We start from the raw sequence: 15977 nt of genomic DNA, 5'->3' as shown, positions 1-15977 counted from the left end.
CAGGATGGACTTGAGGGAAGCCATTTTAAATTTATGGTATACAATCCTGGAATTTAATAGCTTGAGATCAAGGATGGCCCTCCATCCCTCACCTACCCAACCCTCCAAGCTCTTGGGGACTAGGAACAGGTGGGAATAGAACCCTGACTCTTTCTCCCCCTCCAGAACTGGTTCTACTGCATTAATCTCCAGAAGATGATAAATGGCCTTGTGCATGAAAGCACGCTTGACCGGATTCTTGGAGAGGGAAAGGTGCGGAATCTATTGGGGAGTTGGGAATGGAACTCCAGATGGAGCACCGACCTGATTGTCTGGAGGACCCAGGCATCCGTGGTGATACCCTCCCAGCGGTCTGTGAAGAAGGAAAGGCGACCGCCAATGGGGTTACACGATCCCGAATCACTTAGCTCTGCGGAAGGGGCGGCCGCCCACCCCCTCGAAAGGGCTGCTTGCCGGGCTGCTGCAACCTATATCTATCCCTGGAAAATTGCCTATCCCCCTGTCTGGGATACCTGGGAGCAGAGTACCTCTGCTGTTGGAGGTCCTGCTCAGGAAGACGATAGAAGGGTCACCTGGAGTAAGACTTACATCTGGACATGGCCAGTGGTCTGCGTGTCTAGACTGACCATTGACTTACTTGAACGGTCCTTCTATGTGCGCTGCAAGGAGAATCCAAGCATGGGTTAACTTTGTCCATTAGCCTAAAGACTGAGTTATGCAAATGTTGACCACGCCTCCTCTGACTGGCCGAAGGGTAGGGCCCAATACTGAAAATGGCAGCCAGCAAACTGGAAGCCGAGGAACCTCCAGTGTTCCAGATGGATGGGCACATGGAGGTACGGTTCCTTGATGTCAACTGATGTCATCATGTCGCCATGGCGAATGGATGCCAAGATGCTCTTGAGGGATTGCATCTTGAACCTTTGATACTTTATGTACAGATTGAGCCTTTTCAAATCTAGAATGGCCCGCCATCCCCCCAAGCTCTTGGGCACTAGGAATAAGATGGAATAGAAACCTAGTCCCTCTTGCCCCTTTGGAACCTGCTCTATGGCATTGATGGATAAGAGGCGTTGTATTTCGGTGTCCATCAGATGCCTCCTTACTTGGCACCTGGGCAAGGGCACTTGATGAACCGCTTCGGGGGGATGGAAAGAAATTCTAGAGTGAGGCCCAGCCTCACTACCTGGAGGGCCCAAGCGTCGGACGTGGTTTCCGCCCACTGGCGGGCGAATTCCAAGAGACGCCCAATAGGCCACTCCCCTTGAGAGTGACCAGTACCTCCGAAAGGACTGGTTACCGGCTCCACGAAATGGCCGCCTTGCCCTGAGGTTGTGCCTGGTGTTGTTGCTGACCCCTGGGCATATGGAGCAGTAGTGAACCCCGAATCCCCCGCCCGAAAGGACTGGCGCCTATTATAAGGTTGTTGCCTCCTGTCGGTGCGTCTGCCTGTGGATGGGAGCACCTTACGCTTACCCCTAGTTTCAATGAGAATTGGATCAAGAGCTGGGCCAAACAAGGCCCCACCCTTGAATGGGGTGGAAGCCAATCGTCATTTGGAGCGAATGTCCACTTGCCAATGGCAGAGCCACAGCAATCGTCAGGAGGCCACATTGGAAACCACTGCCATGGATGCGAATTTTGCTGCATTCAGAGTAGTGTCCGCAGAGAATTACAAGGCTGCTATCAGTTTGGTAATATCTTGTTGAAGACGCATGTCTTCCGGGCCAAGCCTGCCCTGCAATTGTCTGAACCAAACCAATGATGTTCTATTAAAGAAGGACGCCGCAGTAGCAGCGCGTAAGGCCCAGGCAGCAGCCTGGTGAGTTTTCCGGATGACCAACTCAGCCTTTCAGTCCTCCGCCTTCAACCCCTCGGAGATCTCCAATGGGATCAAAGCTGGTGAGGCAAGGGCGGCAATGGGAGGATCCACTGTGGGAAATTGAAGGATGCCCTCCAATTCTGGAGTGGAAGTATATAATTTCTTATCTCCATTGCTAGGGGGGGTAACCGCAGTTGGCTGCACCCACTGCTTTTGAACAATATCCAGAAACAATTTGGGGAAGGGAATGACGTCCTGTTCTGAAACTTGTTCAGCAAATAAACGTTCTGTTGCATCTAGACCGACTGCAGTGCTAGCCTGTGTGGTGGCCCCACCCATGTTAGTTGTGGTTTTCACCTTATACAATAGAGATTTAAATAATGTAGGCCGGAATAAGCCAGAGGAAGTAGACTGGTCTTGAGCCATCCCTTCATCGTTTGAAAAATCAATTTCTAATATTTCCCCTTCTTCCACCAAGGCCGACTCCTCACTATAGAGCGAGGGGGGAGGCAAAGATGGATCTGCCTGAACACTAGTTAAATCAGCAGGTTCAGCTGCAGCAGCAGCAGCAGCAGCAGCAGCAGCAGCAGCAGGCCTGGGGGCCTGAACCCTGCTTTGTAGCTCTGCATCTACCCCCTTGGAAATCGCTGCAGAGAGCATTTGGTATAACTCTGGGGGAAGGCCCAGATCCTGGCCCTCTGCAGGCCTCAGGCCTACAGCAGTAGGCCCAAAGGTGGCTGAAGGCCCAGCACGCGGCCAAATGCAAATCTGGGAGGGCCAGAGGGGATTGGGGCCCCAATCCCTCCTCCTCCAAGGCCGGGGGCAAATGAAGATCAGGGGACCAGCTTTGGTTCCCAAGAGGACGCGGGGGGGGGGGGGAAACGGGAGAGAACAAGCATGGGGGGGAAAACGCTAGCGAAGCTAGAGGCCTTGTCCAAGGCCTTCGATTTGTCTTTGCGCTTATGGGCCTTATCCAGGGCTGCAGACAAAGCCCGGGGCTTGTGGGCCGAGGCCCTAGTGGTGGTCCTGCTGGCCCTTGGGGTAGCTTCGACCTGAGTTGGGGACTGGGGGGCAATATTGGGCTCCACAATACCTCCGGAGATAGGAAGATCAGCCATGGTAGTATATGGAAGGATATCAACAGGCTCAATCTCTACTGGCTCAAAAAGGCAAGTGCGCTCCGCTCGCAAGGCCACGTGCTACTGAGGAACAGTAACTCACAACCTGCTCGTTGAATGACCAGGCAAGAAAGGAGCGAAGGGAAGAGCCGTTGGGACGTCACCGGCTGGACGTGAAAGTGAGGACACGCTCCATGCAGCAGACACCCGCGCGCGCGCAATCAGGCCATCCAAAATGGCGGCTGCCAATCCGGCGGGCTTTTTAAAATGTGCCGTTTGAATTGCCACTGCATCCAGCTGCTCAGCGGCTCTGCCAGCGTCGCGGCGGACTCGCGGCAATTTCGGCAGCTCGGCAGACCATAGCGAGGGCCAAAAGGGGAGAGTAGACCCTGCCGGTTAGAACGGGTCATCCCCAATGTCAGGCGGCGCAGAAATAAAACCAGGAATCCTGAGTAATTTGTCGATTAGTCAAGAGAAAATTGGTATACGTCTCTTCAGGCTGGACTGAGTTAAAAAACTGACCCATCCAGTCAGAGGAGGTGTGGTCAACATTTGCATAACTCAGTCTCTAGGCTAATGGACAAAGTTAACCCATGCTTGGATTCCCCCAAGCAGCGCACAGGAGAAGTGGACGGGAAGACTTTCCTCTTGTTCTTGTTCTTGACAAGGAAGGGCCAGAAATCTTGTCTCCTGTGTACTCTGCTTCTGCAAGATGCCACTTCGCCCGGAACTCGGCCTGCCAGTGGCGAAGCCATAGGAGACTTCTGGATGCCACTGAGGATGACAAGGCCCTGGAAGAATACTTTACTACATCCAGGGTAGCGTCCACCGAGAACTGGGTAGCCGCTATCAACTTCGTAATGTCCTGTAGAAATCTCACGTCTGATGTGGGTGTCCTGTCCCAGATCTGCTCCAGCCATAAAAGGGTGGACCTGTTGAAAAAAGAGGTGGCTGCTGCCGCCCTGATCACCCATGAGACAGCCTGGAAGGTCTTGCACATGACCAGCTCCGCTCTCCTGTACTCTGCCTTCAGGCAGTTAGATATATCCCCTGTCACCACGGCAGAGGAGGAAGCCAAGGCTGCTACTGGGGCATCTACGGGAGGAATCTGTGAGGCTTGGGTGAAAGAAGAATTCAAGTTATAAAATCTGTGATCATTGCTCTGTGGGGTGGGAAAGGAACCGGGCTTGGACCACTGGGACTTGAGGACCTCCAAAAAGAGGTCTGGGATGGGAATCTCCTCCTTCTCCACCTTTTATTATTCCCCCCGCTAGTACTGGGAGTAGTGGAGTTCTTTCTTATTCCCCCCGCTAGTACTGGGAGTAGTGGAGTTCTGGAGTTCTGGTTTGCAGTTGGAGTAGGGTCCAAGTCAGCCTTGGCCTTGCGTAGCAAGTAACTGAATAAGGCAGGAGGGAATAAACCCATGATGGTTGGGGCCTCTTGGGCTATGACATCCTTGTCCTCTGAGAACCCAATATCCTTCTGCTCCACCCCCTCTGATTCCGAGCCCTTGTAGCAGTGGAGGGTGAGAAGGCTCTGAAGTCCCTGGGGACTGAGGGCTCGGGCTGGACTGTTTGATCTCATGGAGCCCCATGAGTAGACCTGTGCCTGGCTCCCTAGAATTGGTGCTGTATGCCAGAGGCAATGCCATCTGCAATAGCTCTGGCTAACACGTTTTGGAAGCTCTCAGAAAGTTCTGGGTAGGCAGGAGAGAGGCTTGGGGGCTCCCTGTTATCTCTGATGCCAGGAGATTGAGGGGCCAAACATTGCCTGGGGGGAATTTGTTGCCCTGTGGCCAAAGGGATCACTCCTCGCTCTCAAGGAGTTAGAGCGCGATAAGGGAGGGAATATGGGGCTGTCCCCCCAGGGTCTCTCACTGGGCCTGGAGACCCAGGATCCTCAGCTAAGGGAGAAGGCCTGCGAGGGGAACATGATCTGGCTGGGGAAGGGCTGATGTTGTCCCTGGCCCTCCTTCCAGCCGCTCTAGTTAGGGGAGCCTCTTGCCTGAGCCCCTCCCCTCCTGGAAGACTTGGAGGAGCACTTCCTGGGAAGGGATCTCCCCCTAGACGCAGGGCCTAACTCCCAAGACATTCCCTCGCATGGGTCTGAGCCCCCTGAGAGCTTGGAGCAGCCGCTCCTCTGCTCCTAGTGGTTTCCGCCATTGCAGTACTCACGGTTCATAGACTCTCTCTACCTCCTCTCACAAAAACGTCTGGTCCCTCTTTTATCGCGTGGATTCGGCGCTCCTTCGGATGTGTGCTCTTCTCAGCCACCTGCCGATCTGCGGGTCGAAATGAAACCGGTGCACCGCTACCACCTGGGCCCTCCCCGGATTACCGGCGGAGCACAGACCCGACGAGTCCTCTCGGCAAATGTGGTGCTGAAACGCTGCAGTGACTGCGATCAGTGCACCTCCTCGCTTCGCACATGCGCCCTTGGTTCCAAAATGGCGATCGCCAACCACGCGGTCCAATAGCCTGAGGCAGCTCTGACTGAGCTGCTAATCCCTCGCCACGATGCCTTGACTGGGGAATCCTGCTGTCTTCAATGGATCCTGGTGAGTATGGCTGTGGTGCGCAAGGTCTGGGTCCCCCCCCCCCGGTACCAGTGGCTCAGGGCCTGCAAAGTTGCAGTGAGCGCAACTACCTGCTTAGGCAGGTAAAAGGGCCGCAAAAGCACGAGGTAGGAGATTAAGAAGAATAGGAAGTGAAAAGAAAAGAATCCGGAGAGTCACTAAATAGCTCCTGTTAGGCCGAAGACTGAGGTTAATCTGGGGAGTCAGAAGGAGGAGCAGAGGGAGTGTCCTCAGATTTACCTCAGTCTCCAGGCAATTGGGCCGTAACAATACCCTATCAGTGACTCCTCCCACACCCCACCTCGGAGACGATATAAAGGAACATACAAATCTGCATTATTCTGTAATCATTGTGGTTGAGGAAAACTCACCGAATGTCCTTCAAAAATGAGTACTCTGTGTCAAATTGTTGTAAGAACAAAACTTTCAGGCTGTCTGAATTATGCTGCAATTCTGCTTCCAAAATCTCTGTGTCTGCTGTAGTCAGGAGCCTGGAGAAGGTTGTCATCTGTAAGAGTGAAGACAGAAGTTTTTTTTTGTCAAATATTAATATTTTTTTCACAGGGTGGCCCTGCAATCTCTTGTTTTTTTATTATCCAAGTGGAAATATTTTTCCCTTCCATTACCCCACACATATAGGTAACTCTCGTTTAGCAACCACAATTGGCAACAGCAACTTGGTCATCAAGCAGTTGCTAAGTGAAACCTTGACTGTGCTTATGAGCTTATTTCAGCTTTCATTTGCTTTACACACCTATGAAAATCATAAACATGAATATTCTTCATCACCATCATAACTACAAATGACCATTAAATGAGGCAGTCATTAAACAATGGCTACCCATATAAATTTTGGGTAACGCTATCAATTAGCTGGTTACAAAAAGATCAGGTAATTTCTAATCATTTTAGAATCATTTTATTCATTAACATTTTATTTATTTATTATCTAAATTTGCATCAGCAAGTTCCTTTCTTCTATTACTCAGAAATAGTACTGAAGTAGTCCTTTGTTTGTTCCAAAGAAAGTTATGCCCTACTTCAATCATTCCAGACTCTTACACTGAAAAAAAGAACACTGATTTCTCAACCTTTCTGCCAGAGATGGAGATGCTAAAAAAAACATTCTGAAGAGAAACCTTTTTTCAATTTTCTCAGCTAGAGTTTTCTTGAATCTTGGGATTCTGACAAGAAAGTGCATTTCTATATCATAAATATCTCCTGCATGTATTTTTCATTTCAAGACTTTTAGTATTCAGGGTAAATCCAAAGCATATAATAGAACAGCAGACATCCAAATTTCTTGAAAATAACAATTCACTAATATAAGAAGAAACCATAGCAAGCTTTGGTACAGGTAGTCCTAAAGTTACAACCGTAATGGAGCCTGCCCATCATAATCAGAAGAAATTTCCTGACAGTAGAACAATTAATCAGTGTAACAAATTGCCTTCAGAAATTTTGAATGCTCCAACATTGGAAATTTTAAAGAAGAGATTGGACAACCATTTGTCTGAAATGAATAGGGTTTCCTGCCTGAACAGGGGGTTAGATTAGAAAACCTTCAAGGTCCCTTCCAACCAACTCTGTTATTCTGCTCTGCTCTGCTCTGCTCTGCTCTGCTTACTCTATTCTTGATGATCATAACAAATTCTACAATGCTTTTGAGGCAGTCTTTAAGAGAATCTGTGATTAAGCGAATGCAATAGTCATTAACCAAATCAATGATTCGCTATGGGCACTGTTTTTCTGAAAAATGCCGGATTGGGGTAAAATCTTCATAACAGGTGGCCACATAACCAACTAGCCATAAATACTTCTGTGTTTCCGAGTACCCAAAGTTCTGCCATGTATGGGGGCAGGGGGAAGACCATTGGAAGTTTAAAACCAGATCATAAGTAGCCCCATAAGTATATTCTTCCCTCACTTAAGCACACAAGCTTTCTACATTGTATATACATTTCTATATTGTTGGAATAGTTGTGATTACATCAGAACAAGCCATTTTCTACAACCTATTAAGCAACCAAGTTTGCTTTGCAAGTATAGCTGATCATATTAATGATCATCTCAACAGCCTGGACTTGGTAAAAACTATTATTTTTTCCCATGTTAATGTTATTTTTATCCATCTAAAAGTGTCTCAAAATAGACCTAAATCTTAAAAGCTGTTTCTATCGATGATCCCCAAAACAAAATATAAAGCAACCAGCCCTGACTCTTAAGAATAATAGAAATGCATTCTAATTTGGAGCATTTTAAAATTGTCTTTAAGCTTTAAAAACAGTAAAGAAGACACAAGAAAAAAAAAACACAGAACATATATAACAATATACAGTAATTTTACAGCTTTCTATATCGGCTTTCCTGCCTAGCTTTTATAGTTCTCCCTTCTGCATTGCCTTCCTATTGCTTTGACCTTGTCCTATTAAGACTTTTAATAATATTCATTATTTGTATCACCATATATTTATATTCCCTATTTTCTGTTTTGGCTTCTGATTTCTAGCCATCTTGCCACATATCAGAACTCACCATCTTTATGAATATGAGAAAAAGGGGAATGGGAGGGGGAGGGGAGGATAATAGGAAGAAACATTTAATTGCCGTTTACCTCAATAAACACTGTAAGGCCTCCAGAGTCTGACCGAAGGCATCTGTGCAAAAATTCGGCAAAGGAAGTATGCTGCTGTTGCTGAAAGTATATCTTAGCCAAGCTATCGCTTAAAAAGTCCAGTTTAGAATCTCCGAGACGGATAACAGAATCTGGGGTGGCACAGTTCAAGAGGACCATCTCGGACTGCTCTTGGACTTTCTGGCTTAGCTGTGCAGGAGGAAGAGACTCTTTCAGATTTTCTGTCACCTGCAGGACAACTGAAGCACAAGAGTCTGAATGGTAGCCAATAAAAACATCAGAAGGTTTGTATGTTTGTTGACCCATAAAATATTTCTCAGTTTTAACTGTTACAAAGTCATCCACCCATTTCTTCAAGACTTCCACAATGGTCTTTTGCCACTTGTTCAGTACAGTATTAATATCCAGATAGTGTTTTTCAAGCCGGTTAATCAATGGAATGGGGAACTGTTCGTACACCACCTTTTTCTCCTCGATGACAATCAGTCGAAATTTGGGATGCACTCTGCATTTCACTCGATGGGTCCCCAAGCCCAAGTCAATGTATTTTTGACCAGCAAGTTGGACATAATACTGATTGAGGGCGTCATAGAGGCTCTCATAAAGGTTTTGTAGGTTGAGAAGAACCACCATCTTCCCAGTCTCCATGCAAATTTTGACTCGGTTTATGTTTCTACAAATCTGAGTGTATTCTTGATCTTTGGGAAAGCTGGAACCAAAAATAATTTCTGGTTGAGTATCTCGAAAGAAACGCTGTTGGAGAATTTGAAGCGCTGCATAATTTTCTGTTAATACTAACAGATATCGGCATTCACCCTCCTGGTAATTGCTACAAATGTTTTGCTCAACTAAATCAATTGTATTGATATCCTTATAATTTTCATCTCCTCCTTCTGGAATCTTAGACATAAAAGTATCCAAGACTTCAACGCCTTCTTTGCCGCTGAAATTTCGGAGAACCACCTCTGCTATTTCATGGGGACCTGGTATGCTTTTAGAATTTTTTGTCAAAGCAAATAACATTTTGACAAGACTGTAATAGTCACGCAATCCAAAAAAATCCTTAGTTTGACTCTTGCAAATTTCTTCATATGCATTCGCAAAGATAGGAAAGAAACACTCAATTTTCTGTAGCAACAAAGGTTCTGAAGAGCAAATACCTTTTGCACTTTTTATGAGTTCATTTTTATTCAGGTTTCCACGAGATACAAAGATGCCTCGATTCATTTTAGCTGGATCTAGGGCCCAGTTAGATATCCCAACAAAGCCAACCTTCTTGTGAGGAAGTGGATCATCATCAATGCATCCATCTTCTAATAGAGGGTGAAGAGTCTTCAGAGGCATTTTGGGAGAGTCTTCTGCCAATCCAATTTCATCTAATACAACCACAGAGACATATTCGCCGAGGTTTTTCCCTTCCTGGAAACGAGCACAATGCTTGAATGTATTTATGATCCCCTCAGGGGTTGAATGTGGGCTGCACTGAAAAGACACCAAATGGATCTGCTTAAGTTCCTTATAAAGGTCCGAATAGGCTGCTGGACCCTGCATGGCATCAGCCACAATGGTCTTGGCAAGAGATTTTGAGCTGCCCGGCTTCCCAATAAGAAACAAAGGGATTTTAAGTTCAATGCAGATTACCATCATGAACACATTTTCCTTCAAAGCCATGTTTTTTGCTATACTTTGCCTATCAGGCACACCACTCAAAAAAAGATCCTGAATCAAGCTAATTTCTTCAAGAACGACTTTTTCATTATCATATGGTTCTGGAAATATTTTGCAGATAATTCTCCAGTAGGCCTCTTTCTTTTCCAGGGAAGCATGGTAGCAAACACCAACAGAAAGAATCAAAGACCACATTATTCTGTCTCTCTGGATTGCACTTTTAGGAGGATTACTTTCCAGAGACCTCTCCAGATGTTCAATAAGACGTTCACTGTGGCCGTGAAACCATTTGAAGACCTCTACACAACGCTCAACATCTCTCAGGCTGATAAAGCTGCATTCGTCTTTCCGCTGTCTCATGTAGGTCTGTGACTTAAAAAGCACCTCAGTAATCATTTGGACCTCAGTAGCAGATATTGTGATCGACTTGGCAAGTTTTTGCACAATCTGTTCTATGTACAGTTTTTCAGTGATATTGTTCAATTGCCCAAAATCCCACACCAAAGGTATCATGCTTGGTGGGAGTGCATGAACACGGTAAACAAGCTGCCTAAGGGGGATGGAACCAAGCTTTTCGCTGGTGTCCTCTGCTTTGACACGATAACCCAGTCCAGCTGACTCCAAGCGTTGGATCATTTTTGGTGTGTGTTTGCGGTAAGGATTGCATGCAGCTATGATCTGTAAACCCGTGTTGGGCAGTAAAGGCTGTCCTTCTATTGTGTGGTCACATAACACTTCCTTGATGCTGCTGACCGCGTCTGTGGTGTTGGCTTCGTCAAAAAATAAAATTGTGTCAAACTTATAATTCAACCTATTGCGTTGTGCCATATCTTCAGCTTCCCTCACTTTATCATAGATTGCATCTGCTGTGGTACCTCCATGAACTTTGACAAGCTTCATATTATCAGCATCTGCACCACTCTTACGCAGTTCACACAGGTATTTTATAAGTCTGGTTTTCCCACAGCCGGTTTCTCCCATCAGGACAACAGGAATTCCACACCTAAATCTCATTTCAATGGCAAGCATTTTCAGGATATTGTCTGTTGTAAGTTCGTACGTTTCATCAGGATCAGTTGGCCACTGGATCCCCAAGACCATGCAAAGTTTCTCAATTTTCTCAGCTCTAGTCAGTGCATCAAAATCAATATTGAATGGAACTCTCTGAAGAGCTAATCCCATGTACAATTGAAGGGTCATGACATTTCTCTTGATAATATTGCCATTCAAAGGATTGATGGCATCAATGCTGCCGTTGTTATTGTGCTGGAGATGAAAGCCGATGAAAGTCATAGATACACAGTCCTCATTAAAGAATATGTATGGATGGGGTTCAGATTCCCACTTTTTCCGGAGCAGAAATGGAGCAAGGGCTTCCTCAGTAACGTCTTCGAAAACTTGCATTCCAGGGCTTTCATCAGAAATGTTAAGGGAAGGAGTTGCAAAATCCTTTGCCATTAAAATCATAAATTTGACCACAAAATTTTTAAAGCCCTGCAAAGTGTCCTGGACAAAAGCAGCATTACAGAAAACAGAGGTTTCACAATTTTTCAGCTGAAGGTTAAGAAACCAAGCAAAGTTTCTAAGTTCCGACCAAGAAGGATCAATCACTCCACAATACATCAAGAGCAATTGTAGACATTCTCCTGGAGTCCCTTCCACTGAGCCTTTTCTATACTTGAACGCATCAAGATTTTCACGTCTGTGTTCTCGTAACAAATACTGGAATGGTCTCTGAAAAGCTTCACTGCAGAACATTCCTTGATCTACTCCAGGATCACTGCTGTCATGAAATAAATTCTCCTGAATACCGTTGCATAGTACTTCTTTAGGAGATCTGCAAGTTATTTGGGGGAATACATCAAGGAAACTGTAGTTCAATCCTGGAAATTTCTGAAAATAAACCAGAGGGAGAAAAGGAAGGAGTTATAATACAAGCAAAAGGTTTTTTTTTAAAAAAAAATATTTTCCTTTTCACAAGCTCCAGGGTTTTCCACTTTGTTTTAATTTTGTACTATGGAAAAGGGTTGTCAATACTGCAGAATTGTAATTACTACGAATAGAATTACTGCTTTGCTGCAAGAGATTATGAAAAAATCTCTTTAAGAATCCATGGAGAGAAAAAAGGTTCAGTCCCTTGTAGAGAGTTTCACTTTAATCCCTTGTAGGGAGATGTTTTTCTTCCTGTCCCTTGTAAGGTTTTTTCCTTAAGTCACTCCATAGGCACAACTAAATCCCTATTTTTTCCACTGTTTTAGAGACTTTTAGGATTCCACAAACCAGTTTCAAAATTCTACTCTAAAATACTAAAAACACAGCAAATATATATTCTGTGCCTCTGGCTGTACTTACAGATCCTCTTTGTTTTTTTGGTGAGTGGGGTGGTTGCAGAATTTCTGCAACATAGAGGTGGCACTGTTTCCGAAGCCAGATTTTCCCATCTGCATCTTCCAGATACCGTAAGATGAACAGCTTGAACAAAAATTCTGAAATTCCAGTCTGAACCTGGAAGAATACAGAAACATAAGGACCACGCCAATAAACAGGGATGCTCCTCCTCTAGATATAAGTACCGTATTTTTTCGAGTATAAGACAAAAAAAAGATATTGAAAATCTGGGTGCATCTTATACACTGAATACAGCATTTTTGCCTCCAGAAACCAAGCTCCCTTCACCAAAATGGCTGTGCATAGCTTTTAGGAGGCTTTCAGAGTGCTCCTGGGGGTTGAGGAGGGCAGAAATGAGTGCAAAATGGGCCGTTTTTTGCTCAATTCCCCCCCCCCAGCCCCCAGGAATACTCTATGCCAACTAAAGGCTATGCATGCCATTTTTAAAAAAACGGGCCTGTTTTAATGAAAAACGGGCTGCTTTTGCTGCAGTACATTCTACAAGCCTCCTAAAGGCTATTCATGCCATTTTTGGGAGCGGGGAAAAGGCCCATTTTCATTAAAAATGGGCTGTTTTTGGGAGGTCTGCAGACTGCAAAAACTTTTTTTAAAAATTTGCCTCTTCAAAATCTTGGTGCGGCTTATACTCCGAAAAAATACAGTATATCTTGTCACAAAAGGATGTATTGGAAGAAAAAGAAAATCTCCTCAATCAAAACTGTGACATACTTACAGAAGAAGTAATATCAAAATGCACCATGATGGGCCGGTTCTGGTACTTTTGGTTCAGGAGTGGAAACAAAGAGGTCAGGATTTTTCTTTCATTCACATGGGGATCAATCAGCCGAATAGTTTTTAAATGAACACTCTGTTCTTGCAATTGTGCTTTCATTTTCTGATGCATTCTCTTTATATAGAGAGATTTTCCTAGAGTTTAAAAAAACATTTAAGGTTTTGACAGAAAAAACAAAAATAAAATACCTACTTCATTTGGGACCGAGAACCCACATAGTCTATACAAATGCCTAGCAACTACTATAGAAAATATAAGGAACATCAAAGATAACTAATCCTGTTAAAAATAAAATTCAGAATAAACTGTGGTGGGCAGAAAAATACTGCTAGGGGGAATTGAACCTGGAGATTCTGATTTCTTTTCTCAGCTTTTGATTTGGGCAGCTGTAATAAATTCAGATCAATAAATTAATAATGTAAATAAGTTCTAATCTGTCACTTGTCAGGCCTGCAGCCATCTTTTCTTTTAGATCGTTGGCCTGTCACACTTTCTATTATTCTACTATGCATTTTCTATTGTGGGGAAGTGGAAGGGGGAATTGTATGGAGTTAGATGCTATGTAGCCATAACAAAATTCTTTCTAGAAAGCTAAGGTCATTCTTTGTCTTTGCACCTCTGCACCTGACTAGAACTGGATGGATGGAACTGCCAGCATGGCAGTCGGAGATTGGACCATGTGATGAACTTGTGGGAGTGGGGGCAAGATCTTGAACTTTCAACTAGGTGGGGAAAACCGGGAAACTTTCAGATTCGGGTTTTCCCAGATGTGCCAACATGTCTCTCTTAATAAATTGGAACTTTGAGCAATACTTTGCCTTGGACTCTGGTTTACTTTTGGATGCTATTTGGATCCCTGACATCACTTTTACATAGTTCTCTTTTCCTCTAATTTTCCAGTGTAGTGAACAAGAAGTTTAGAACATTACATGTTAATTAAAATGACAATTTTAATTAACTATAGCATTAACTGCTAGTACTGTACTACTAACATAGCACATCACTAACATGTTTTGAAATTGATTTCTTATAAAGAACTCTGATTAATATTAATTATTAACTATTACTCTAATGTGGGTCATTCTTTGCTTGCTAAACTATGATTATATTTCCAAGACGGGAGATTATTTGAACTTGGTTTTCTCACCCATTCCAGCTCTTTCAGAAGATACAATTCCAACACACATGTTATTCTTGAAGATGGAAGTTGATGGATTTCCAAGCTGAGTGGCTTTGTAATGCTTCCCAAGGTAACTTTGAATGTCTTTTAGGGGCCGAAGAGGGGTCATGTGAATGATGAAATTACTAAAAACAGAGGGGATATAGCAGTGTTCTCTCTCACAGTTACAGAACATCACTAAACGGAAGTCACTGCTATGTTTTAAATGAAGGTTTTGGTATAGTTCCTCTAACTTATAGCTAACATCGTAACTCAACTCATCTGCAAAGAGTAAGGCATAAATCTTCTCCTCTCTAGAGTTTGGAGTAAGGCATCGCCTCATAAACAATTCCACTTGCTCGTAGCTAGTTTGTGGTGTGCACAATAAAACTTCATCGTAAGAGGGTAGCATCTCTTCTGGACTGTTCATATAGATGGAAATTGTGGAAACCAAAATTTCAGAGCGAGGGCAGAGAATGAGGTTGGGCTGCCTACTATGAAGTCCTTGTGGTAATACTCGCACAACAGACCTTTTCGCCAAATCTGCCAAATTAGATAGGAATCCACCAAGAGTTTCAATATCAAAGCAATCTGGAAGAAATAAGCCCATGTTCTCCATGTAGGACTCCCACATTTCCTCCAGGTGTTCAGTCAACTCTCTTCCACTTGCCGGAAGTTTATACATTACATCAACACTATTTGATATTTCAGGTATCACTAGTTTAGAGACTTCTTCAATATCTTGTCTACTGCAGTTGTGCTTTATGAAGGACAGCATCATTAAGGAAGACTCACTGGGTTTCCGTGACCCAAGCTCCTTGCATAAATATACAAGCTGGTCAGCCATGTAATAATTCAAATATAAATACTGGGATCGCTTCTCAGACATGAACTGATTCCACCTCTCCAGAAAACTCTCCATCTTCCTGCACATGCCTGGCAGAAGTTCTGCCACATCTCCAGTTCCACAAAGGTTATGGATAGAATTTAAATTAAAGTTTATATTAATGCAAAACGGACTCTCAGGTGAGCAATATATGTCAGCAATCCAGTTTCGGAAAAGCATGTTTCCAGCAGAATAAAGGTTCATAAAGGACAATGCGAATCTCTGAACGCTAGAAAACACCTGAGTGAAGAATACACACAAAAACACAATTATTATATTGAATCCAAATCATTATTAAACAGCCTATACAATCTATGTATCCTGGCAAATGCCTAATGTATATAATCAATCAACTTTTGATTATTTAGAATACAGATATGCAATCCATAGGCATTTTCTATGCAGCTCCCAAGTCCTGCCCATTCTATGCTCCAACCCAGGGGTGTCAAACTCACGTCGTCATCACGTGACATATCACAACTTTTTCCCCTTTTGCTAAATCGGTGGCCGTGGCCAGTGCATGACGCATTGGTCCCCATTGGTTTATACTTATGTAAAAGTATATTTTCTGCTATTAATGGGGAAAAGATATGTGAGTAGATGGGAAAGAGTATAGAACTGTGGAAACATGAGAGATCCAGGAAAGGGCCAGAAAAATAAGATATAGGCCCATGTCTCACTATGACAGTGGGATCATTTTGATATTACAATATTAAATCACTTTTGTTGCAATGAAACAATTTTACTATTGCTAGAAATGATTATAAATTGGGTGTCTAGGTGCCCATCCAAAAGTTTGATATACTATGATGTGTGTGTGTTTGTGTGTGTGTGTGTGTGTGTGTGTGATAGAGAGGAAATAATCCCATTTTCCCCAAAGAAACACCCTGAGCATTATAATTGCCACTATTGTAATAGCTGTTACAATTGAGC

The 15977-nt window shown here is 44.2% G+C and overlaps 1 protein-coding gene across 1 annotated transcript in view; it reads right to left on the bottom strand.

The window, feature by feature from the left end:
- RNF213 (ring finger protein 213) overlaps window positions 1–15977 on the bottom strand; it is a 137624-nt gene that overhangs the window by 58661 nt on the left and 62986 nt on the right. Inside the window, exons 26-30 of the mRNA XM_087710140.1 lie at window positions 14147–15284; window positions 12940–13133; window positions 12171–12323; window positions 8130–11711; window positions 5887–6023 (exon numbers count right to left, since the gene is read on the bottom strand). Coding sequence (XP_087566266.1) covers window positions 5887–6023; window positions 8130–11711; window positions 12171–12323; window positions 12940–13133; window positions 14147–15284 — 5204 coding nt within the window. The remainder of the gene's footprint in view (window positions 1–5886; window positions 6024–8129; window positions 11712–12170; window positions 12324–12939; window positions 13134–14146; window positions 15285–15977) is intronic.

Source organism: Thamnophis sirtalis, unplaced genomic scaffold (genome assembly GCF_051295495.1).
Source record: "Thamnophis sirtalis isolate CommonGarterSnake01/CBP01778 unplaced genomic scaffold, rThaSir2_p1.2 scaffold_3, whole genome shotgun sequence".
In the NCBI taxonomy this organism is placed as follows: domain Eukaryota; kingdom Metazoa; phylum Chordata; class Lepidosauria; order Squamata; family Natricidae; genus Thamnophis; species Thamnophis sirtalis.
Note: the sequence above shows the minus strand (reverse complement) of the source record. Positions and strands in the feature narration are given on the sequence as shown.